This window comes from Diadema setosum, chromosome 19 (assembly GCF_964275005.1).
Source record: "Diadema setosum chromosome 19, eeDiaSeto1, whole genome shotgun sequence".
NCBI classification, from domain to species: Eukaryota; Metazoa; Echinodermata; class Echinoidea; order Diadematoida; family Diadematidae; genus Diadema; species Diadema setosum.
Genome location: NC_092703.1, coordinates 23,809,651 through 23,835,982, shown reverse-complemented (window position 1 = coordinate 23,835,982; position 26,332 = coordinate 23,809,651). Strand labels below are relative to the sequence as shown.

Sequence of the window (26,332 nt, the reverse complement as noted above, 5' to 3'; positions counted from 1 at the left end):
TAGCTACAATTGTAGCTATCACATGGTAAAATTAATGCTGTGAATTTCTACACTGAAGGTGCATGGTCCTATATTAAAACATGACTCATCATACATACAGTATATTGGTACATTAATTATCACGCAAGACAACATCAGCAAAATGTACTCAAAAACTTAAAAATGCAACAAATATACAAGAATGCTTTTGCAGTCATTTGAACTCCATGTGGCTTGGTTACAACTTCTATTTACATGTATTTTATACTTTCACTAATTGTGACGAGGTGAACAATTAGACCTATAAGAAACTAGGAACTATATAATGGGTCATTTTACATATTAAAACTGGGTTCATTTTTAAATAGGGCTTGAGATAAAAGAGTTTTGAGAACACAATCAGAGGGCTTTCATGGTAATTAAAAAAAAAAAAAGGCCCTGCAAAGATAAAATACACCTGTGTCCCTGGCCTTTACCCTTGCTAAAACGACGACTTCCATAACCCTCATAATTTATTAATAATCATTGCAATTTCACCATAATCTCTCTCTTTCTCTCTCTCTCTCAAAAATGCTGAAGTCAGCTATGAGCAATGAGAATGACCTGTTTACTGCCAACAGGTTTCCCTAAATGGCCTATCAATTGTTCGAGTCCTTTTATAGCTTGCCCTGGTCGCATGGTTTTCTGATACAATTTACGGGAGCTCTGCTAGGTGCGGTTTTTAAACACAATGTGCTGTGTACTTACAATGTAATAGTCCACAATTGTTCACTGTCCTCTCTCCAATGATACCATTTTCATGACTTAATATCACCTTTGAGTGATTTTGTGCACAATTTTTTGTTTTGATACCACTGAGAAAAGAATCTTTAAAAATGCCTATGCATGCAAATGTACGCTGTACAAGGCACACAATATTCAGGAAAAGCATTGTTTGCTTTATTCACCACTCATTCACTGCTAAAGTGTCCACTGAGCAAATAAAAAAAGATTAATTGTTCTTTGATGATGAGAAAACAAATTTAATCATTTTACATTTCTATTGTCATATGATCAAAAGATGTCAGTTCACACAATCAAAACAGAGGAATGTTTTCATATCTGAGTTAGATATAGTATTACGAAAATACCATACTTGTACACGCTGTATTTGTTTCAGCCATAATAGTTTGTGTGGTGTGTGAGGCACTATTGCACACTATTCCACCCACCTGCATGTACAAACTGTATACAATCAATCATCTATCCATTAAGGGAATGAGCACCTAGATGCATAATGTACTTTGTGGGCGTAGAACCAGACGTAAATCCAGTCTTAATGGAATGAAATTGAGTTAGAGGGAGTTTGCTAGCCCCGCCAGAGCAGTAAATTGACGTGCAGAGTCAACAATGACAAATGAATGGGCACACAGCTCCAAGGATCTGTGGAGAATGTGGCTTACCAAGGAAGCTACACAAAATCTCCAACGGTCTATTTAATAATCTGTCTACATTCGATACACTAGTCTACAATTCCCATGAGAACATACATGCTGTATATCAAAATTGTACAAGTTGTACAATAATGGCACAGAATCAAAATTTACTGTATGCAGTGGACATTGTCACAATTTTTTTTTTTAATATGAAATGGCAACATGTGAATCAAACAAGTGATTGTACAGTACATACGTGAATCTTGTGAGCTTTGGATCTGCTTGTCAATGTGTAGGTGCATAGCAGCATTTGAGGTCAGTTTCAGCTGCTATGCATGCCTCAGAGCACCTCCTTTATACACTAAATGTACAAATGTAGAACTCATATTCTTTTCATTATCATACCAATCATTCTAGGCAGCACAAAATATTGCCCATGATATGACTGTTGCTCTAAGATACACCATAAAATCAACTTTCCTCTAGTCTGCTACTTGCACAGACAGTGAAATAAACCTGTCCTGTAAAAGCATAGCAGTTAATTTCATTTGTCACAGTTTACATGACCTAAAAGTAATGCAGTTTTACAAGAACTTTCATGTTAATATTCTGGACTCTCACTCACGAATGGGCTTTAAATATCTAACTTATACAATACACATGTCATGTCTTGTGCATGTATGGGAAGAAAATGAATGTTATCATATGTGACCGGCGACAACGGTTTCAGGCAAAAGTCGGGTATTTTGAAAATTCACTTTTTCATTGAATCGTATTGCCCATTTCCTAAGCTTTCCACTGATATACAAACACTTGTATTCTCCGGCATCGTTAGTGGGCATGAAGAGCAAAATATAATGCACTTTTTAAGTTGTTAGCCTGACAAAATTGCGAGAAAACGGGCTTTGAAGATTCACCTCTTTCTCAAACACAATGTCCGAACAGGGATGCGAGGTGAGAATCACCCATCCGTACGATGGTGCCAATCGAGATTAAGCTCCGCCTCTAGCAACCACAATTGCTTCTGATTGGCTCACTGAGAGAGTCAAATTTCCCGGGCACCTTCCTCGGAACTCGGCGTTAGGAGCTGACATACCCAATATGTTTCGCTCGGGTTTGTTTACCAGTACGTCTTTCAAGATGGCGGATACGATAATCGCATGTACTGAAGCCTAACGGTGTATGTGTGTATTGTGCACGCATTACCCAATCGCATCAACACGCCATGTCCGTGTGTAAACGTAACTGAGCGGGTGGCGAATTCGTATCTACATTTTTACAAATCGCATTCTAACTATGGTAACATTGATTTGTCTTTAAATAATTGGGGACGTTTCAAACTCAGAAAAATTGCTAGAGCTGGTAAAGGGTCACGTTTCCTGTTTTGTTCTGTTTTTCAAGATATGCATGTGGTGCACTGTGCGGTGGTATTTATTAAAAAAAACATACAAACAAACACGATTAGCTAGCTTTCAGGTGCAATCTTGACATGTAGTATTTGAATATTGGTCACTTATGACGCTCCTTTCCTCTCATCTAATGTCATTTGAGTCAACCTGCTGTCATAATTACTAAGAGTTGACAGTTTCGAAAATATTGTAAGTTTTCTTTTCACACAGTTATGTCATGATATTGCAGCAATATTGATGGATGGGTTTGCGATCGCAGGTTGCACGATTTGTGTGGTGATTCGCGACTTCTGATGTGGTCAAACCATGTTCCCTTTGAATCTGTTTTCACGTTGAAAGTTAGCACTGCCGTTCACTTTTTGTTTCACCGCCGTTGTCGAACATTGCGGTAGCGAAGCGTGGATAGAAAGCTGACCTATGTTGTAATAGCATGCACTACAGAGCGATCGTATCTATTGTAGCAAGCTGCAAGAACAATGGATGATAATGTATGCACGCGTGGACAAACCATGCCCGAAACGCGCGAGACGTGTCTCCGAAAGCCGAACTATGTAAATGCGTGCAATGCACCAGCCAATCGCATGCGAGACCCTGCGCCGTAGCGCAGTGGGCATATTGGCGCGGCGTTCGAAAGAAGCTCGAAACTGACGAGTGCGATCCAACATAGGGTGTTTAAAATTCCATTTTCGACAGGAAAAACTTAATCTTATGATATGAAATTTGGCGTAGACGTAGAAAACATATCAAAGATTCGATTTCTGCAAAAAACCAAAATCGAAAAAAATAATGGTCAAAATCTTTGTACCCCGCCTAGGAGGGAATTTGCTCTTGCGACTTTTGCCTGAAACCGTTGTCGCGGGTCACATATCATTCTTGATTGAGTTTTGATTTTTTTTTTTTTAAGAAAAAAAAAGACAGTAATGGTACTTTTACATTTCCTATTAAAACATAAAGGTGATACGATTGGTAAAAAACAGTATTTTTATGAACCCTGCCGTATCTTTGGTTTAAAAAAAATAGAAGAGACAAAACACTGCACAAAGATAAACAGAAATACCATAAGTCCCTCTGTCACTGTGGCTGAGTGACAAATAAGTGTGCATGGAGAAATGCACAAACAGCCAAGATGAAAACTGTGCACCCCACACACCACCGCCTGGTGGTGGCATGAATGGAAATTGATACATGTACATCACATGAGCTCCTGACTAAATTACATTTGATGTACGTTCACAATGATCATAACAAGATAAGCTTTCCTGGAACAGATCAACAGCCAGATGGTAAAGAGTTCAGTCGTGTCAGGAGGGACTTGATTTGAACTTTGATACCATATTTCTTGTGACTACATGCTCTTAAAAAAAAAAAAAAAAAAAAAAAAAAAAAATTATCCAATTAATTTAAAACTATGATGTATTTCTACTTCTATGACTGGAAACAAAAACAAAAAAAAATCCCACGTTCCATGCATGTACACATATTTCAAAATAATTTTATTGTAGCAGTTTGTTTACTGTGTTTCTGATAAGGCAATATCTTCATGTAGTCATTCATATTCAGTCACAGTTCAAGTAGCTGTTAAAAACTTGGTTTGTTCTTCTCGTAATGTTTCATGACATACCTACAATGCACAAAGAAACATGTTGGAATGCAGACAGTGGTTATGTAAACTCCACTGCTTTAAGGTACATGTTTCCCTTCAGCATACAATTGTAGTGAAAACTGAGTCTACACCAATTTTCCTTCAGTGCATTATATCAAATGGACCCACACAACACTAGAGACAATCAATTTATGACAAAATAAAAGCACTGTGCAGGAAATCAGAAAATATCATTTCAGCAAATTTTGCCATAAAGTCCTCAAAAATTGCTAGGAGATGAAAGGGACATGCTGGATGGTAATGTCATTATTACTGAAAAGTTCTGCTTGGCTATGCGCGCTACCCATCTCCAATGTATTCCGCATCACAAGACACGAAGGACGTGAGGCGAGGATTATTCATCTGCATCCATGCAAATCGGAAGCACGTGAGTAATTCCCCTTTTGTGCATATATATTCAGCTTCGATTACCACCCAGCAGGCATGTGATGTCACGGGCATGACGGGTCCACGTCCCGTGACGTCAAGAACAGATCATGCAAAGTACGTTAGTCGACTCTCACAAGGTGCTCTTCCAAAATAGCTAGTGCGCAGAAGAATTGATTGAGTTTTCTTATTGACACAGTTGCTCGTCCATGACCCTTTAATTCCTTCCTAACCCTTTAATTCTTTCAATGAGAGAACGTGCAGCTTGTCTCATTTCCTGAACACAATGCTCTCACTCAGTGCCTGGGGATTAGTGCTCAGTGCCAACAGAAAAAAAAAAAAATATAAATATATATATATTATTTTGTAGCCCCATGATTGTGCCTATTTCACTCAGAGTAAGCCAGACTGTGTCTATTACCCTTTCATTTTCATCAAATTTTTGTCTAATGAATGGTTCGTTCTGTACTTAACACTTGATATACAAGCTGCCATTCGTTTTTAATAAAGAAGTAGGATTTCATGGGCAAAGTCTAAGAATGACTTTTTTTCTCTACACTTTTGCAAACCATGTCATTCCAATTTCACTGATGCATTTCTTTTCCAGTTTCATGCTTGAATTGACAGATTCATGCATTTCCTCTTGGTTGAATCAGTGACAAAATTCTATTCATGAACCCATTTGTACACAGCATATTGACCCATTCACACCATTGATGTCTTTAAAACACTATTTTCAGTGAATACATTACTCTCACTATCTCTCTCTCTCCTTGTTCTCCTATTCTTCAAATACCCCTCAATCATAATCCTGTTGGAATAATTTCATTGCTGCATCTGAGAGCTCGTAAGCATTCAAATCACATGATATTATAAACCTCAGAGATGATATATTTGACTGTAAAATGCACTTTTCTTCCTCTTATCTCTCTTAACTGTCAACAAATTTGAAATATTGAATTGAATTAACTTCACTTCCTCATCATGGGGTGGAACACCATGATCAGCAGAGCTGGGTTTCATAGAGGTCCACAATATTATCATCATATTACATACTGTATGTCATGGCTAGCACACCAACTGGTTACAGAATTGCTCTTCAATAGTCTTCTCTCAAATCACTTTGTTTGAAATCACTCTGTACACGTACCGTGCATTCTACATGCGTATGTCTAGTGTTACATCCACGCTCCTTTTCTGTCCTTAATCCTCTTCATTTTCTTTCATTTACCTTCTTCCCTTCACTAAAGTTTAGCACACAAGCTCAAATACAATCAATCACATTACAAAAGTTTGATTGGCTCAATCACATTTGGATTTGGGGGCAATATTAGATATTAACGAGATGGACAAGTCAGTAATGGCACATAAATCAAAGATTACTTTTTTAATCCTACCTTGTACACAATGGACTTGGTGGACAGAGTGCAGATGTAGAAACGCCATTCCTTTCTTGGGATACAATGGGTGGCTCGCTTCCTTAGAGCAAACACCTGAAACAGAAACAAAACGAAAAAATAAAATTCTAGTAAAAGAAAAGTAGAAAACACTAATCATATCACTATGCACTTACATACTCTTGTATACTTTATACTTTTCTGTATTATGATTATGAAATACACATTCCACTCATGAGAAGGGTACATTAAAATGAATTATATGTTACACAGAACTTTGTATTTACAAACACACACACACACACACACACACACACACAAACACACACACACAGATTTATGCTAACAGCTAGCTCCTGAAGAGATTGCATATGCGATATGCCTTGAAGAATGGATATTAAAGTGTACAAATGTTATGAACATTTATTCTCAGGTGTTTTTTAAGAGGTGCAGATGAACCAAAATAACACTGGATGGGCAAAGGTTTAACAGAGAACATTGATCAAGAAGAAATGCACAAGCACAATGTGTTAATTCCATTTACACTTCCAATTACATTTCCATTTCTATGACATCCTGGTAAAATCTATATGCATACAGCATACCGATGTAGAATACAATGTACTCAAAAATATACAGACATTACTGCTTTTTTTTTTTACTTTTAGACATTACACCCTCACTACAAAATCATTCTAAATCCAAGATTGCTCACCTTTATTTCTTATTTTTTTTTGGTAGTATAACAACAGTTACGTAACAAATAATTTATGAAAACTGACTATTACTGGAATAGTGAAATTTTTCACACATTTTGCATGACAAGGAACTAGTGCAAAAATACAAACACATGATATATAATTTTTTACTTGTTATATGTAAGTAACACTAGGGCCCGAATTCACGAAGGTGGTACAAATGAAACCATGGTTTAAACCATAGACAAAAACCATGGACTGCCAAGTGTCGCACGGAATATTTTGTTATGAAATTGGTCATTTCGTGACCGTTTTGTTAACAAAATTATCATTTGTGGACGAAATGTAATTTAGTTTAAATACAAAAGGTTGTCATTTCGTTACAAAATAATCATTTCATGTGACACTTGGCACTCCATGGTTTTTGTCCATGGTTTAAACCATGGTTTAATTTGTACCACCTTCATGAATTCATACAGACCTATTTGTTCATCTGGCTCTGTGGAATTAAGAATACATGAAATCCACCTTACCCAGCAAATTGTGGGGGAAATTTCCACTGTTACAGTTTATTTTTTAGGGGAAACTTAAAAGCAGTGCAAACATCATGACCTCGCCTAATGCACACAATGGAAACTGTCACAAGATATTATTCATTCATTCTAACATAAGACACTGTCTCTTTCACTGCTGAAATGCACCAGTATCGAGTATGCTGAGAAAATGACTTTGTGACTTGTGTGCTTTCACACTGAGAAGTTAAGCTTGTGCATCACTTTTTTTTTGGGGGGGGGTAGGGGAGGTTGAAATTGTTGTCATCAGTCATGAAATTGATGCATGCTTATACTGTACTTGGACTTTTGCCAAGGTTTGAATTCCTCTGTTTTGTGCTGGGATTCCATGTCTTCAATGTCTCATTGTGTATTCTACAGGTGACACAGATTTTCTGAGAGTACAGTTTGCTGTTTCAGAAATTTTGCTTTGCAAAACTGCAGAAAGCACCCATGACCATTGAGCCTTTAATCACATTTCAGCTTGTTAAACACTGTATGCATTGAAAAAGTGTGGTATGTCCGAGGCAATGAACCATAAAATCTGGTCATAAGATAAGCTTTCATAATATGCTTGCTACTGGTTTCTCGAGCAAGTTTATGCAGTTGTTACAACAACAACAAAAAAAAAAAAGGAATACCGGTAGTAATTTTATTCGCAGCTATGAAAATCTCCCTGCACATAAAATTTAACATGTACTTGTATGTAGAGCTCTGCATTTGAACAAATAAGGGCAAAGTCAAACATGCAAAATTGTACATTATTTAATATGCAAACAGCATTCTGGACCCATAACTTGTTACCTCACAAACATTTTTCTAGCTAGTTAGAAATATTTCCTCACAGAACACTTCATACACTGCCATTTAGAAGGCATCCTAATGAAAAAGAGAGTATGTGTACATCACACACAACATAATACAATGTGCCTATTCAGTATTTCAGTAACATTTTGAGAGACAGAAATGTATGGGACTAGGATATTTACTGTACCTTGCACAAATCCTATCTAGCACACACATGAAATTACCATAATAGATCAATGAAAAGTGCTAGTCCTTTTACTTACAAGTACATTTCAAAGCCACAGAAGTATTTCATCTGGGGCTACAAAATGCTGAATGTATTTATCACCTCCAATCTGTAGCATGAGTGCACATCATTGTTATTAAAAATGGAAAGGACTGTAAAATAGTGACAGGTTCTGTTTAAACCTCACAATTATGACTTTGTCAATTTTACCACCATTGTTACATGATTAACACTCTCTCCACCCTGGAAATCTTAAGCATATTTGCAGTAAATGAGGAGAAAGAAATTACTTCTAAAAGCATCTGAACATTATCAATTTAACATTCAAATTTCCCCCTTCAATACACTGTAATTTGTGACTCAGACTACAAGTCCACAGCTCAAATCTGTGCACGTAGCAAACTTCAGACTAAGCCTTCGTTATGCAATCTAGAACTTCCTTGTGTCTTGTGTAACATCAAATATTTATTTTGTAGTAAATGCCAGAGAGCATTAGGGAACCATCCCCACTATTAATGAGAGACTGATTGCATGTACTAAAGGTATTTAATCCCAAACTAAAACAAAAATTCCAACTAAAACAAAGACTGAACAGATAGGATACAGGCTGTCTATAACAGATAGTGGGTTATCAATGACCATACACGAACCGGGTGCACACTCCCAGCGTTGTATCTGCTGATGCACTGCGCTTATCGGCTGCACTGCACGTGCAGAGTTCATTGAGTGCATGACGGGCAAACATGTGATAAATTCGTGCAGCCCAAGTACAAACTACAAGGTCTCCATTCTCACGTCGGGCAGGGTACAGACCAGCCACCTGCACTTGAAAGTACCATGTGAAATGTACTCAGGTATCCACCATGTCATCAAGGCTTGCATTAGTTTCCCCCCCCCCCCCCCACTACATTTTCAATCAGTATTCTTTCATCCATCCATCCATCCATCCAATTATCCATCAAGACACTCAGCCAGCCATCTATCCATCTATCCCTCTATCTGTTCATCTACCTATCCACTCATTCATTCATTCATTCATTCATTCATCCATCCATTCACTCGTCCATTTAATCACTCATTCATCCAATCATTCACACATCTAATCATTCATTCATCAGTCCATCCACCTATCCATCAAAACATCATGACATCCATCAATCTATCTATTCATTTATACACCTATCTATTCATTTGTTATTTGCTCTGCTTATTGTGGGAGCTACATGTATGATGAAAGCGGTGGGCAAAGGATTACCGGTACACATTTATTCTTTATTTCTTCTGTTTAAAGGAAAGTTTTGAGCAAGGAGTAGGCAAGGGAAATTGTTTTTTTATCTTCTCTCTCCTTCACAGATTTCAAGACCTTCCATGTATTCATGAAAAATAATAGATATTTCAAACAATGACATCATACAGCAGCACATGCACTTTTAAGATGTTGTGAACCAAACGGCAAATGGCAACCTAAAATTATTGAGTGGTATCAGAATATGGACCGGTGCTTCATGAAGAGAATGATTTTTCTTGTTTCACCTTGGCTCATCAAAACACCTCCACACTGATTCAATCTTTTTTTTCCAAAAGTCACTGTACTGAGCAGTGTCACGAAAACAGGCAAATAAATTGCCTGCATGCTATGTGGAAGGAAGCTTTTCCTTTGTCGACAGGATTGGCTAGGACCCGAAGAATTAAGAATGGTCACTATTGGCTATTAGACGGCCCTGCCCCCTTTTCCCTTCCATTCTGTCACTTCCCCTTCCCATTAACCTCTCTATGTTCTCTTCCTCCCTTCTGAATCCCTTACCTCTCACTCCACATCTCTTTCCCCTAGTAGTTCCCCTTTACATTCACCTATTTTCTCTTCCTCCTTTTTCTTCCCTTTCATCCTCCTCCCCCTTTTCCCTTTCATTCTTTCACTTGCCCTTCACATTCACTTTTCCATTTTCTCTTCCCCTCTCCACTCTTTCAACCCTTCCGACTCCCTTTACCTATTTATCTATTTCCCTTCCCCCTTCCTGCTCCCTTTATTCCCCTGTGTTTCCTTCCCCTGATTTCTTCCCTTTCTGAATCACTCCCTCCCCCTCTCCCTATTCTTCAATGAATCGGATCCCCTCCCCTTTCCCATTTACTTGACTGTTTTCCCTTTCCTCCTTCTTTTCCCCTTTCCTACTTCCCCCCTCCCCATTACCATTTTCCCCTTCTCATTCACCCCTCAGAGCTTTGGGGTATCTATCCTCCATTTCCCCCTTTTCTCCCGCCTCAACTGTGGACTATCAAACCCTCACTCCTCCCTCCTACTTACCCCCCCCCCCCAAAAAAAAGAAGAAAATATGAAAGAATAGCTAGGGGAAAACAAAATCAAACACATCAATGGGGGGGGGGGGGGCAGGAGGGGTAAGAAACTCACCCTTTGTTGGAAGGATTCTTTGTCCTCTCCTCCGGTGACAAACACCTGTCTGATGAGGGGCTCCCTCGCCCTCGCTATGATCCCAAGCACCTCATTGTTGCAGGGCACAGTGCGCCATGCCAGCACCTATACGCAATGGACAGAGAGCGATGGGTGATGTTGTCACAGAGTAAAATGCATCACGAAACGTAAATTATGTCCCTTGGAACTCACATTTGTACACACACTTTGTCGGAGACGTACACCTGTACCTGTAACATATTAAGCATCAATAGTGTATTTCACCAAAAAAAAAAAAGAACTGAAAAGGAAAAATTATGTTCTTTAACAACAAGAATGACTAGCATATGTGTATGATATGCCAATCACATATGTGTACAAGTTGTACATGGAGTCATTCTCAACAGGTGACGAACAGAAATTATTAGTAAATATTATATCAATATCCGATATTTGGAAGCCACTTATTTTCTACTGCCTACCTTCAGTTTGGGACCTTTACAGATAAGGTAACTTAGTGCATCATTGCATTTCCATACAACCTTATCCTAGGCAGCTCCAATTACAGGAGGAGAAAGGAAGCAACAACAAAAAGCAAACAAGAAAAAGGTATCTGTAAATAGTGTAATTTGATGACTGTTGATGGGAAGTGCATACGATCAATAATTTCTTTCCAACACTGACCTTGAGCTGACATTCAGAGGCCAGATCCTCAAACTTGGCCTCACACTGACTGGCCGAGGCGGGGTCCAGGAAGAAAAGACCGGTGGCGTAGTGCCCGGGGCCTGGGAGTTCTGTCTGGTGTTCCTCCCTGTTGGGGGCAATAGTAATGAAATGATACTGATAATCATGTGGTCTTCTTTATCCAGGGTAGCTTCTGCAGTGTTGCCACTGCTCTACCATCAGAGGACCCTACCACTTTGATTCCTACGTGTTGCCAGGTACCCATTTATACACCTGACTCAAGAGGGATACAGATTGTATTTGGTGAAAATCAGAGAGCTACCTTGTACAATGTTGAAGCTCCAAGGTACATGTATTACAAATCATCTTGCTCAAGGAAGCAAGCACTTGAGATGGGATTATACTCTGGACCCCTCAGATTGAAAAGTCCTAATATACAGTAAGTTTTACAATGTATGCACTATGCCACAGTGCTCACAAAGCAAATTATGAACTCAATTTATGATTTGACAACTGGTATTGTTCTATCTGTTTCCTTCTGTAAACTTAAAGACTTTCTTTTTTTTTTAACAGAATGTCAGCAGGTCTAAAATACTGAAATACTTTCGATTCTCGACTACTTTCTAACCAATTGAGGTCAAACTGATTTTGCTATATAGCATGCATTTCTCATAGACACCTGCCCAAGGACACTAGCCTTTGTGTCCTTCAACAGGTTAAACAAACCCTAAACCAAAGAATTCAGCTATACCTGGGTAATCATGTGACACAAATCACATGGCTCTGATTTGTTAATTGCCCAGGGTTGAAAGGACGGTGTACTCCCAGTCCTTTTGTTCTAATTCCATACTGTATTACATTTTTAAGTTGGGCATTTTATAAGCAAGACAGGAAAATGAAAAAAAAAAGTTGGAATAGATGACTGATGTACAATGTAACACACGAACCATCGTCTCACAATCTGTAATTACCCTTTCTCCTATTTCTTACAACTCAATACATATTTTGAAGTAAAACTTTTCATATTTGCTACTAAACACTGCCAATTCTAACAACACAAAAGTCCTATTTACTATGTAGTTACTTAAAGCCCAAACAAAGTTCTGGTATGCCTGCAAAAGTTGTCAAATTTTGCTCCAAAATGTGAACGTATGCCTAGGAAATGTGCGGAATAACGCTGTAATAACAAGATATTCGATGGGTAAGGACGAAAATGGGATATATTAACCAAAAACATTCAGTCTCGGAACTTACCCGAACGGGGTCAGGCTAGACTCGGACTCGGGGATAACTCGGCCTCGCTTTGCTTGACGGCGGGATGAGTTGTACTGCTACTGGTTTTCCCTCTGGATTGTACAGTACTATGCATACGGGAGCGGCCTGTATAAACTACATTGTAGCGTTCTGGCTACTCGCAGTAATGGTCCGAGTTGTTACAACACGCGCATCAAAAACCTCTTTGGCGCGCATGCAAAATTAGTGTGCGCCTCTCAAGCACCTCTAAAAACAATCAAAGACAATTGATAAACAACAACAAAAACTTCAAAGACCGCGCGTCTCAGCAACTGAGGTGATGTGCGTACTATAAAGCGTCTTTGCTAGTAGGCTTGAGGACCGCGCGCTGTCCATTTGTTTTGTGCAGGATTAGCACGCACTTTCCTGTCTGCTCAGTAAGGCCTCGTTTGGCCGGTGCCCGTAGTATTATAGAGTACTGATGAACATGGCGATCACGAACTGTGTGTAAATTGTCTGAAATAGGGTCGAGTTTTCCCTGAGACCGAGTTAGTCTGGAGCCTTCTGGAATAAAAGTCGGTTTACCGACTTTTATTATTTTTCTCAAAATACTCCAAAACGACTCATCATTCCGGCAAACCGCGTCAGCCAGGTAAGTTTCTTTGTAGACTCTTTCGATATATTGCAAGCAAATATGAAATGGTGCCAGACGGGTTCTCAAGCCCTTACCAGAACTTAGTTTTCACTTTAACAATCCACTGTTTACATGTACCTTACTAGTTTTCTATGTCATTTTCCTAATATTACAACACAGACATCTCGTTATAAATACAAAAAGGAGTACAATGTAAGTTTGGATTTCTTCATGTGGACACGATTATAAGGAAGCAATTAAATGCTGAGAAGCATATATATATATATATATATATATATGAGCACAAGGACCAACAGTTTGAAATCCTCTTCGTAGGACATGTGATGATGATGAAATATCATGGTCTCATCCAATGAGAAAAAAACAAACCAAACAAGCAGATTCTGACAGAATGCTAAAATTGACAAGCTTCTACATTTACATCAACTCAAACTTTCTCTAGCTAAAAATAATCTTTCTCAAATGACCAGTAGACCAAATTATTCTTTGAGCATTCAGTGGTGTGCAATATGGTTGTACAACTGTAGCTCACAAGAGTACCATGTGTGTGCATGTGTCCATCCACACGAAAACCTCGCTTTACATTTTGGATGCATATCGACTGCTAGAATTTAGTCTTCTCATAGTCTTCATATGATTTGAGTTATATAAAAAAATGCCATCATAACCCACCCCCCCCCCCCCGCACTTTTCTGTGTGCATAATGCATCATACAGTGAAAACCGGGTACCCCACAAAATTTTAAGTCTCAAAACCATTCAACCATACAACACCTGCTCCCACATCCCATGGTAAGCAGACAAACAAGAACATACAATGTAGGCCCCTAATGCCAAGGTTTTTTCTGTTTTTATAAACGTATCACCAAATTTCTCTTGTAATTCTTTTTACGACCCAATAAATATCCTACACCCTTGTACATGCCTACACGGCAGGCCTATGTATCATTTGCATAGTGACTAGTATTAGCAAGGAGCTTTAATAGCTCCTTGGTATTAATTAGTACCAACACTGCATAAGGAAAACAGAACAATGCTTTGCTGTTATATCACCAGATTCTCATCCTGTCTACCCAGTATTCCGCTAATCTCAAAATCAATATTACCTCATATAAGGACATTACAACCCCAACTCTATCTTATAAAATAAATCAATTAGAAACAACAACAGCAACAAACACAAAAGGAATGCCAGCAGGAACCCAGTAAAATAGGTCACCATTGAAGAGGGTCAAGCATTCAAGTCACCTCTGCCCCAGGCCTATCTAGCCAGCTTGCCCACAGCCCCCCTACAGCCCTCCTCCCTTCCCCATCCCAGATATCTCCTCCCTTCTCCACCCCAGCCCAGCCCAGCAGCACACACTGGAGGCCAGAGGGTTTTGACAGGCTTTATTTGGTGGTTTAACAACTGGCCTTTTCTACTTGACCTCACTAATTACAGCGGATCGATTGAGACCAGACAGGACATTTCAGCTATACACACAGCAACACTCCAAGTACAATAGTAACTCTGCCTTTCTTTGGTGATACTTAACTTGTACCATATGTATCATGCACTGTCCCCAGTTATCATTATGCCCAGAACTCAACCGAAGTGTCCTTCAGAACAAATTGTCCTTCAGAACGGAGCACTACATGCTCATAACTGCACCACAGTATAATTTGTGAATTTTGCGTGTAATATAAACTTGGGTCAATTCACCATAACCTACTTCACAAATAACCTGGATGTCTGCTGTCTTCTGACACTACAGCCAACGAAGTAACGACAAAAATTTGGGCAACCTTACTTCTGATGGTAGATACAAGACCTTATTGATACATGTATCTCATAAAACAAAAGAGCTTTAAATAAACTATGTCTGCGAATATTCTGAGATTTGAAAGAACCAAACTTATACAATTAACAGAAAAGAAAATGAGGGACTGGTGGCTATCAAACATTTGATTTTATGATACAATTGTAACTTTGTCAAAATGACTTGATGACATAAACTGACTGAAATTTTAAGGCTGACCCCAAGATCTTACGAAGTTATACACATCTATAATTACCAATTTACAGACCTTTTACAATCTTCTAATTGCTTCTAAGGCTTTCATTATTTTTTCTTAATTATCTGCACTACTCTGGTTTTACACTTTGAACTTGACATGACCCTCTCCTACTCATCAGGAATCGTTATACCCTCTCATCCATCCTCTTGCAGAGGGTGATAATGTATCAGGGCACCTACCGGAGGACTCGCTGGAATAGTTTGTGAGGAATGCCGGTCATGATGCCAGCCCCGTCTCCGGTGTCGTCGTCGCATCCTGTGGCCCCTCGGTGCTTCATTCGGCACAATATGGTCCTCGCATCTTGCACAATCTAACGCACACAAAAAACCATAAGAAGATGGAAAGTTATTTACTCTTTGATAAATTTAAAGTCATGACATAGGTACAGTGCCACAACAGCAGGAAATCTTAACAAAGATGAAAGAAAAATTGTAACATTTTAAGTCCTTGATCCATCTTGGCCTTTTAGCAATCAATATTTTTTTAATGTTCATCACATAGTGTATACAGTCATTTAAATTACAATGTTCTCAAGCCTTGGTATGTTTTGACTGACCTAGAATACATATAACCAAGCAGGTACATTGTGATTTTATGTAAAGACTTTGTAATGATGACTTTTGATAACCAGATAGTGTATTCAACTTTTCATTGTATTCATTGCTCCCATCTTGTTTGATTTCAGATGAATCATTTTCACAAGAAATCCAAATGAAGCAAATTCATTGAAAATGGTGCTCAAACTTACAGAGCAATGCAATATCCCTTTTCTTTCAATATACCAGATATTGCTCTTGAATAAGAATATTTATGTCATAAAAAAACAGTTTGTATTAGTGCAAAGAATGTGGAAGATATGTTGTAAGTGGTCAAATACCGAAGGCTTCCATGCCACATACAATGTAGGCAACTCGCATGAAATTATATATGCAAAAGCCAGTCCACAACATACCACCTTGTCCTAGATTTATTCCTGTCATACATTTAATACTGCTCAATCCTAATCCCTTAGAATGACGAAAGTTCTTTCTCACAATATCATGTATAAAATGCCAACTTTCAGTCACAGCATTTGGTAACACTAGTAAGCAAATGTCACATTTCAGCTTAAACTTCAAGTGAATCTGAAACTAAGTGAAACCATCTGCAAGCATTTAATGGTAATTGTTATCTATTGAATCATATTTGAATGACTGCAATGCCTACCAGGCATCTTCAATCTATCATGAAGATAAAAGACCCACTTTATCAGGTTATGCTAACACTGAAAGCAAGCATGGCACACTGCACATAGTCAATTATGGAATTTGTTGACTTTGTAATGAATCAGGATTTACTAAAAGCTGAATGTACATAATTGAGAGCATCAAATTCTTCCGAGAAAAATATTTTAAAAACATATCTCTTTCATTTGCACCCTTTGTTGTGTATCTTTTTGTCCTTTTTTTTTTTTGTACTGGGTGCAAAATTACTGAAAGCCTTGTAATTCCTTTCTGTATATCCATCTTAAATTACTTAACTGATTCTTAAATTGACATTTTATTGATGAAGATAAAATATGTTTCTCTCTTTGTGTGCAAATGGGGGGGGGGGGGGTTATGCATGTAATTTTTTACAAATTTAATAAGTTTCCACCATGACCACTTACATTGCATACAGAGTGAACTACAGAGCTGCCAGTTTGATCCGAGGACAAGAAATCAATATCTGGCTCAAAATAACTATGGAGTTTGAAACAAAGTTCAGACATGACATTGCTTTACAAATCATATCAAAACTTTGACAGCATGGTATACACACTACTGATATTCACCATCATATATTAGCATGATTATCATTAATGATCATTTTTGCAATTCTCTTTATCCAAAACCACATGGTATGCTTTTCAGAATTAGCTACAACTGCGTATATTCTGGATATAGCTCTAAAACTAACTTTAAACTGTAACATTGTTATGATTTTGCAAATCCATATGATTAGAAATGTGAAACGGGAGTTGCTGTTATCACTCAACCTTTACAAAGCAAAAATCTCACAATATTGTTCTTGAAGTCAATGAAGAAATCTGTTTACATGATGTAGACAAAGGCTGTACTGAGTCATTGAGCATGAAAGCATGCAGACCAAAGAAGTGATTGAAAGAAAGATTACACAGTCTGCAGATTACATCACATGAGTGTGTTTGTATTAATAAAGTGTGTGCATGCGTGCATGTTGATAAAGAAGTTGTAAACTTAACAAGAGAGCAGAACCTCACGTGGAACAATTAATTCTCTGTCAAGAGACTTACAGTACGTCATGGGATAGCTTGCAAGAAATGAATCTCTGACATGACCTTGCATTTAAAGTCCTTTCAGGAAAACCATCTAGGTGTACCAGCTAGTATTTAAAAATCAAGAGCAGTGCAATTTTTAAATTAAGTATTCCTTTTTAATACACTGGTCATCCCATGAATTGATGTGCGAGTCACATGGTGTGTGGGGGTGGGTGGGGGAAGGGGAGTTCCTCAGTTTGTTAAATGCACCAATATCCATATAATGTATCCTTGTATGCAATGAATAATCTCCAATAAACATGCTATCTCACTTTCTACATTTCCCGACTTAAGAACAAAATATAACTGAAAGGATAAACCTAGACTAAAAGGAATTAAAAGCTTGTCAAGAAGGGGAGGGGTGGTAGAAAAGAAGTGTAAAGTGAGCTAGCGGCAAATACAGAAAGGTAAAAAAAGATTGCTTTTACCCCAGCCATATTTCCTTTTCTACAGATCCATAATTCTTCCTATGCATGTTGCATAGGGTGCTAATGAGAACATACATTTATCTGTGTGGGAATATATATAAACATCAAACAGCTTGTGATGATCCTATTCAACAATGAGTAAAACTGTGCCAAGAATTGTCTCATAAAATTATTGTGATCACTGCTATATGACAGCTTGTCCTCCAGTGACAAAAACAACACAAAACAAAACAAAACGAAACACAAAACACAAATACAGTAAACAGAATGCTGTTGTCTTCTAGACACTACACACTTGAGATAAAACCATACATTCTCTCTCATGCCACCTTCTTTCTTAATACTTTGCATTGACATCCCATATACATAACAGTTTATGACTAATTACCTATCCTTTAATGGGAGATAGAGCAGAATGAACAAAACAATCTAGATTGGCATGTTTATCTAGATAGTCAGGCATAGATAGCGATTGATATCGGAATTATGTGGAGAGAAAGAGAGAGAGAGGAGAGGACACACTGCTGAACACCAGTTTTGCTGATCAAGATGGCATGAGTGCAGCGCATGATCAGATGCACTACTCTTTGAAGTTTGTGATTGGCCAGAAACGTAGAGGGTGGGAGTTATAGGATTGGACACTTGTTTGTTGGCAAAGAAGAAAAAAATAAAAGAAAGGAATTGAAGTCAGCTGCTGAACCTTCATTTCTGCACCACGTTCATTTCTGCACCATGGCAAACAGAGAGAGGTAAATTGAGGTTATGATATATCATGTAGCCCATACCAAATTTTAATCCATAACAGGGAAAAGTGAAGGAAGAATGTCAGACGCATTTATTGGTCATGTGTCACATAGGGCCCCCCCCCCCCTCCCCATCATGTGACCTTTTACCGGTATATGGCCATTAAATTTACGCATTGCAAAACATTATTATCATATACAACTGTAGTTCATACAATAAAGGAAGGCTTATCTACATTGTATACTGGACATTGATCTGTTTTTCAATCCAAACAAGAGTGCAAAGCTGTGTGAACTGGGGGGGGGGGGGGATTTTATGACTTTTTTCTTTCAGGTATCGCGCAACTTTCGAGACCAAATTTGTCACTCCCGGGCATACCGTTTTGAAGCCACGCCCCATTGAAAAAAATTTGTCGACCCAAAAACTGCTCAAAAACATGATTTTGTGTACAAATCCAATGTAAATGGTGTTTTTGCAATTAATTCATATAAATATAAATAGTTTTACTTTCAATGGCTGATAATGATCTATTTTAGCCTGATTATGCTTTAAAAAGTTTCTGCAATAATTTTGATGAAAAAAACAACAAAAACAAAAAGTAAAAAAACAAAGAAATACATAATTCAATAAACAATAAAATACATAAGAAATAATTATGAAGCCAAATTTTTGCTTCAATAATATTACTGAGGATATTGAAAAGAATATGTTCACCAAAAATTAGAAGTCTTGGAGCTTAATTTTTTTTTTTTATAGGTAAAAATGATTTGCATAAATTAATATAAAATACATAAATTAAAATGTGAAAAATCTAACTATGCAGTCATGTTACATTGGCCTCTACCTTAGTGCAAATTTTCGCGAGGATTGCGCAATCCACGACCGAGATCTGAGGCCCCCCTCCCTGGTGGTTTCAAGTCCCTCAAAAAACCCGGTGGGATTAGGGTTTACCCCACAGAGGTCACAGCAAGTGCACCATTTACACACAAGATATTTACCTGCACTGTAAGTTCTTAATTATGTTTGTTATTCCTGAGGTGACTTTGAGTCAAACAATGACAAAGCACATAGCAAAGAGCTTGCCCCAGACAAGTTTCTTATTTAGTATACACTGAACTCATAATAGCATTTGTCAAAAAACAGTACAGAAATGGCATCAAAAAAAAAAAAAAAAAATATCAGTTATTTTATTTTTATTTCATTTATTGTCTTCTTTATAAAAGCAGGGTAGTGCCATTCAAGCCGCAAGGCCTGCTTTCCAAGGGAGCCCTACCTGGCCCATATGCAGGCCCTGATGATAAAAAAAAAGAAAGTACAAGAGTGATTCTGTTCATTGCCCTGTTTGAAACTTTCATTTGGGTGCACTTCAGAAGAAAGAATTTAAAAAAAGGAAATAATTGATCTGGAATGTCTTGAATGAGAGATTTTGTATTCAATGCATTTTTTTTTTCCACTTGGAGGATGATGAGTCATTGAAACACTAACCGTGGAATTCATGTGTCAAGTCATTTTTATATTTATGCAACTGACTGACAAATTGTCCTTCATCATCATCTAAATAAACACCAATTATTAATATTTTTAAAATTTAATAATCAGTGTTTATCTATATCAATAAAGGGCAATTTTTCAATAAGTCGCAACAATAACAGCTCAATTTAAGAATCATCAAATTTGAATTCTAAGCAGGACTCACTGCCATATTAATGGATTAGAACAGTCATTTTGCTGAAGCTCCATACAAGTCTAGTTGATATGATGCCTGACTGGCAATCAGGAGGTTGTCGGTTTGAATTCCACAATTTTTATCACGGATGTTATTAAAAATGCTGAATAATCAGTGCTTATTTTCATCGAAACAACAATTTGTCAATCAGTTTCATTATGTCAGGGTTCTACAAATCCTCATGCCCACATCCCTGGGCAACTAAAACTCATAGCTTGTCAAAGTCTTTAATTGTTGCCATGAGTCACCTTGGTTTTAGAATTATAAAATGCAAATGATTTGGAGAACATTACAAACCTTTATACAAAAAAAAATTATCAAATGTCAAGGTAGAATTGTGTTTTGTTTTGTTTTGTTTTTAGTTTTGGAATGTTCTTCTTTTCTGTTAAAGTGAGGACATGGAGAGAAGGGAGCTTCCTAGAGAAAAAGGGAGAGTCAGCCAACTTGGTCAGGCTCTGCCTGCATGTAACATGTTGATCAAGCAATGCTGGGCTTGGAATTATCATTCCAAGCAAGAGCTTTGAGAAGCCGCCTCCAACTATCCCAACACTGACACTGATACTTATAGATGTTTCTCATTACCTTGTGGGACTGCCTGCCCTCGACGTTCACGATGAATCCAACGCCGCAGGCATCTTTCTCGTTGTCTGGGTTGTACAGCCCCTGGGGAGGGGGCAACCCAGTCTGCACGTCCAACTCGGGAAGGCTTGAAGGCATGCTGAGGGCACTCGCCTGCAAGACAGGGGGGCAAAGGGGATTAAAAATATTAAGAACAGTCCTACCAGGTTCAGCACTTCTGTGGTACCTGTACTGTAAAGATGTAATGTTGTGTCTTTTTAATATCTTATCATTCACCGCCAGTATTTCACAAGATATATTTCAAAATTTAAGCAAGAGTTCCATATGTACCCCTCACTTTGCATTTATAAGTAACATGATTAAGTTTTGGTGGCTTTGGGATTAGGATTACAAATACTCAATTTTAAACAGGATTAAGGTTAGAGTTAGGGAAATCAATGCATAATTCAGAGGAAGCTCATACAATAGTGGGGGTACATGGTACTCTTTCCAAAATTTATCTTCAATTTGAGTTCCATGCTAAGAAGTAAATACTATGCAGGGCAATGCAGGAGCCTTGGAAGGGGCTCCCCCCCCCCCCCCCCGTATAACTGTAAACACACATGACACACACACACACACACACACACTTTTGGATTCCCCTAAAAAAAAAAAAAAAAAAAAAAAAAAAAACATAATCAAACAAACAAAATTGGGGAAAAAATTCACAAAAGCCATGACTTTCCAACTCCAAGAGTACAGGGTTGTGCCTGGAGATCAACCTTGATGCCTTTGAGCTAAAATGTGACCAGCCCGAACGCAAGAGCGCTCCCGAGGATAGCTTTGACCCAACCATGAGCACTAACCACTGGCGGATCCAGGGGGAGCACACCACGCGCGTGCCCCCTTTATGTTTTTGTTAAAACAAAAGAAATTAAGTTGAAAAGAAAAAAATGGGGGACACATGCGCCCCCTTTAATTTCGTAAAACACTAGTAAAAGGCATCACCCCCCCCCCCCCCCCCCTTTACAGAATTCCTGGATCTGCCCCTGCTAACTAACCTTGGTCTTGCCCTTCGGCCTTAAAATACTTAGGTTTGGTCACATCGTTCTTCTTTGAAATATCCGAGGCTTGTAGTAAATCAGGATCTTGCTTTTTGCACAGACAGTCAGTGATTTAATTCAGAAACAAACAAGCTATCACAACTGTGTTATTGACATGTGAGTCTTAGACAGGCCTATCAGACCTTAAGGCTTATATTTTGGCTTAGAAACTAGAGAGTCTAGACACCTAGGCCCTAACTGTCCTAACATTATTTTGTTAGCTAGAGTGTAGAGAGCTAAAACTTAGTAACGTTAGGCCCTAGGCCCTAAGTATAACTAGTTAGATATTTACAGCCCTGTCGCTGTAAAAAACAAAACAAAACAAAACAAAAAACAGTGACAATGACAAGTCGTGAATGCATCATCATAGGCTACGCCATTAGGCTACTTTAGCTAGGCCTACTTTACTTACGAGTTACAGTACTTGCAACCATTTTCCACCTCCCTGCTCACACTGGTCACTACCACACTTTCCCTTCTCAAGAGAGTACTGAGTATGGAACCCATTTATATTGTTTGGGCTTTGCATCGATTTGGACGATGTCGATGATCATAATGCATGGTCAAAAGCGAGATTCTTCTTCACAGGAGACGAGTTTCACCCGGGATGATGCGCTCCACTGTCCCCTGCCCTGATGAGACTCACCTTTTTTGCTTGGAAGACGGCGCGTGAGGCCTTCTATGGACGACTGGACAGCTTCAAGAAAGACTCTTCTTCAGTCTCAAGTAAAGATGGCAGGCATATGGCGGTGAGAATTTACTCTCGAATCACTGCTGGCAAAACCGGTAATGATGATGATGATAGCACGTACATGTGCCACTCAAGTAGACTACAGTACACATGCAGATCAGTGGCCGACGAAACCGACCTACCTATCGGCAACTTGGTGATCGTCGATCGTCGGCGAGCGAATTCGGACGAAGGATCGAGCGTGGACGAAAACAGAGCATGCAGTATACCACCGTGCACATCACAGACTAGCTAGCTGTCTACAGAGAGAGCTCGCTGACGATGCGTAAATCACACACACACACACACACACGTACACACACAGTCGACTGGATGAAAGGCTCGCTTTATTTTTAAGGTTAGACAAAAAAAAATACCAACAACAACGCCAAACTCTCCCACGTGTTGGCATAGTCTGCATCTCAAACCCTCATTTGTAGCCGTTCGCATGAGAAAACACCGTCGATTTGTACACAGTGATCATCAGGTTGTATAGTGGGTTGATACGTCTATAATATGTAAATTCTTCTTTTTTAGTCGATTGACTATAAGTGAAAACTAATAAACTTCACCAATAACAATGTGACAACAAAGTTAATGTTATCAAATACCTTGGTTTTGGAGGCAAAGCATGAACATTTTACCGATAATCGTATCATATGTAATCAATTATGATATATCTGATCACGAATAATGTTAATAGATCATATGCGTTAGCACATTGTACAAGCAGAGTTGATTGTAGGCCCAACGTGTCTTTTATCTTAAGTTTTAAAGTTTGTGCCGTAAAGACTAACTGTGGGAACAAATCGACGATCAAAACATTGAGGTTCATTCAGTTCAGGCCGGTATCACGCAGCTGTAGAATGGTCTTCACGGTTTGGCCAATCAGCGATAACCAGGAAAGCAGTGGATTCCATATTAGGTTATACCACCGCCATATAAAGCCTATCCCTCTGTCCTACTGTAACCAATCATTGCGACTGATTTTACTACGTAAGGAAAACGACCACGCTCCAAGGATGTCTCCCCACATGCGAACAAAAACACGTGAAAGAGATTGGCTGCTCTCTCGAGCCGGTTCTCTGTTGTCATTCAGGACTTGATTCTGTCTCTCTTCTCGGAGAGAGCAAAGATCAGAAGGAGGGAAAATTTCTATCAGGTTCGAGGCGATGGTTCTCTTGGCAGGATCACACACACACACACACACACACACACACACACACACAAAGTGCGCTTGAGTTCGTCCATGCTCACTGTCCTAATATAGAATGGACAAAAAATATCGAATTGTAAGATGATAGGTTGACGTCTGCACTGGGAAAGAAAAGAATAGGGCCTATTTTTTACTCCATGCTTTGTCATTCCTACTTTTGAATATAATTTCCCACTTTGCACCTATTTATCGATATCCTAAATAAGTATTTGTTTTTGTAATTGCTGTTGAATATATGAACTAACCCTTTTTGCAATTTAATAATATGGATTTACTACATTATCGACGACTTGCTGGTTGTCTATTAAGTTGAATTGGCCAAAGATACTTCAAATATGTAGGCCCCCTACACGTGAATTAGTATGCCGATTCTTTGAGAGACTCATTTCCCATATAATGTGGTACTGTGGCCGTAGAGATATAGGACTACTTATGTATCATACGAAAAATTAAAGAGATTTAATATCTCTACGGGAATTACACTTTACGTCGAAAGATTAGAAGTGTATCTATTTAGGTGATGGCTAAATACTTATTCGACCCGGATATCATGTGGGTTTGTACAATTATGATTATTACACAGTATGTAGATTCGTTCGTCATTATCGGCAATTCACAACGAGTAACGAGCGGGCGAGGGAATAGATCCGGTTTAGTATAAAGTACAGTACATAACCAGACATGTCCTCCACGCGTGATTCCTTTAAAAGCACGTGCTTGTAAAATTGTACCAAAGGATCCTGAGGTACAAGATGCCGGACAATGCAAGTTATGTAACTTTCCAGTGGGTTAACGTCGGTGTCCTGCTCGCTTACATCAAACTGCAGGGAGGTTGGAAAGTTATTTCTCCCACATCTTCTCCCTTACATCAATCGTATGTATTTGGGAGGAGATGATACATTTTAGATAAATTATATACCATTCTTGGTATGGATTTCCACTGACTACAAAGTCGGGAGATGGGGATGGTCTGACACAAATCTAAGAAATGGTAAGTCGAGGAGTAATTTTATGATAAACAGTGGTTAGAACCGATGACGAAAATGACTTAATCTCCATTTCAGTAAACAAACAAGCCGACGGGAACCATAACACAAACTTTTTTTTTCAACCAGTACATGCATGTACTACAGTATACACTTATGTACGTGTCCATAAATAGCACGGTGCACAGAGTGTGAGCTGCATATAAAAAGGACGGCGGGAAAACAAATATAGTCTTAGCTTCAATCCTTTCTCGTGAGTCCTCAATTCCCAGCGTGCTGACTGACCTCAATGTTATTGACGTTGTGGTACCTAGACGTCATGTGTTGATTTCTTTTCATTATATCTGGTTGCCATAATATAATGGTACAAGCCGATCGAGATTTTGTGCAAGAGAGATCAAACCTGATCAATAAGTAGTTTTCTATGAATAATCTCCACGAAATAGGGTCTGTTTGCCTACTCTAGGTAAACATTACCGTGAAGCCTGAAGGTGACCTTGTCTTCCAGTTTGTGCCATGCGCGCGGGCTCGAGCCGGGAGCTAGTAGTAGAGAGAAGTTTACACATTGAAGACAATCTTCATTCTATCCTCTCGAACCCATTCTAAGCAGATTGGACCTCTGTTCCAATAGCGCGAATGTGTGATCGTTTTCAACCACATCAATCCAATAATCCGTCATCCTTCTTTCAGCCATTTTTCTTTTGTACTAGAACTCTAGTTGATTTTGAATAAGAGGAGAATTTAGACAAGAACTAGTACTAAACGGGTAGTAATAAGGCCTATAGTGACTATGATTATCTTGTAACGGCAGATCACATCCATCTACTCTCTTGCCTCTTGTTTGTAATTGTGAATTCTAATAGAATCTACAACTGAAGTTCAAAGCCGAGAGTCTACAAGTAAAAGGATCTCTTTTTGGATTGAGGTTGACTAGAATTATTCTCACAAAGCAAGTCTGACGTCCAGTTTTATTCAAC

The 26,332-nt window shown here is 38.6% G+C and overlaps 1 protein-coding gene across 1 annotated transcript in view; it reads right to left on the bottom strand.

The window, feature by feature from the left end:
* The window catches only part of LOC140243095 (uncharacterized), a 61,579-nt gene extending 38,394 nt beyond the window's left edge, over positions 1-23,185 (bottom strand). Inside the window, exons 1-6 of the mRNA XM_072322828.1 lie at positions 23,070-23,185; positions 21,345-21,494; positions 15,727-15,857; positions 11,603-11,729; positions 10,919-11,044; positions 6,230-6,325 (exon numbers count right to left, since the gene is read on the bottom strand). Of these exons, the coding sequence (XP_072178929.1) occupies positions 6,230-6,325; positions 10,919-11,044; positions 11,603-11,729; positions 15,727-15,857; positions 21,345-21,479 (615 nt within the window). The 5' untranslated portion in view covers positions 21,480-21,494; positions 23,070-23,185. The remainder of the gene's footprint in view (positions 1-6,229; positions 6,326-10,918; positions 11,045-11,602; positions 11,730-15,726; positions 15,858-21,344; positions 21,495-23,069) is intronic.
* Positions 23,186-26,332: the final 3,147 nt, after the last annotated feature.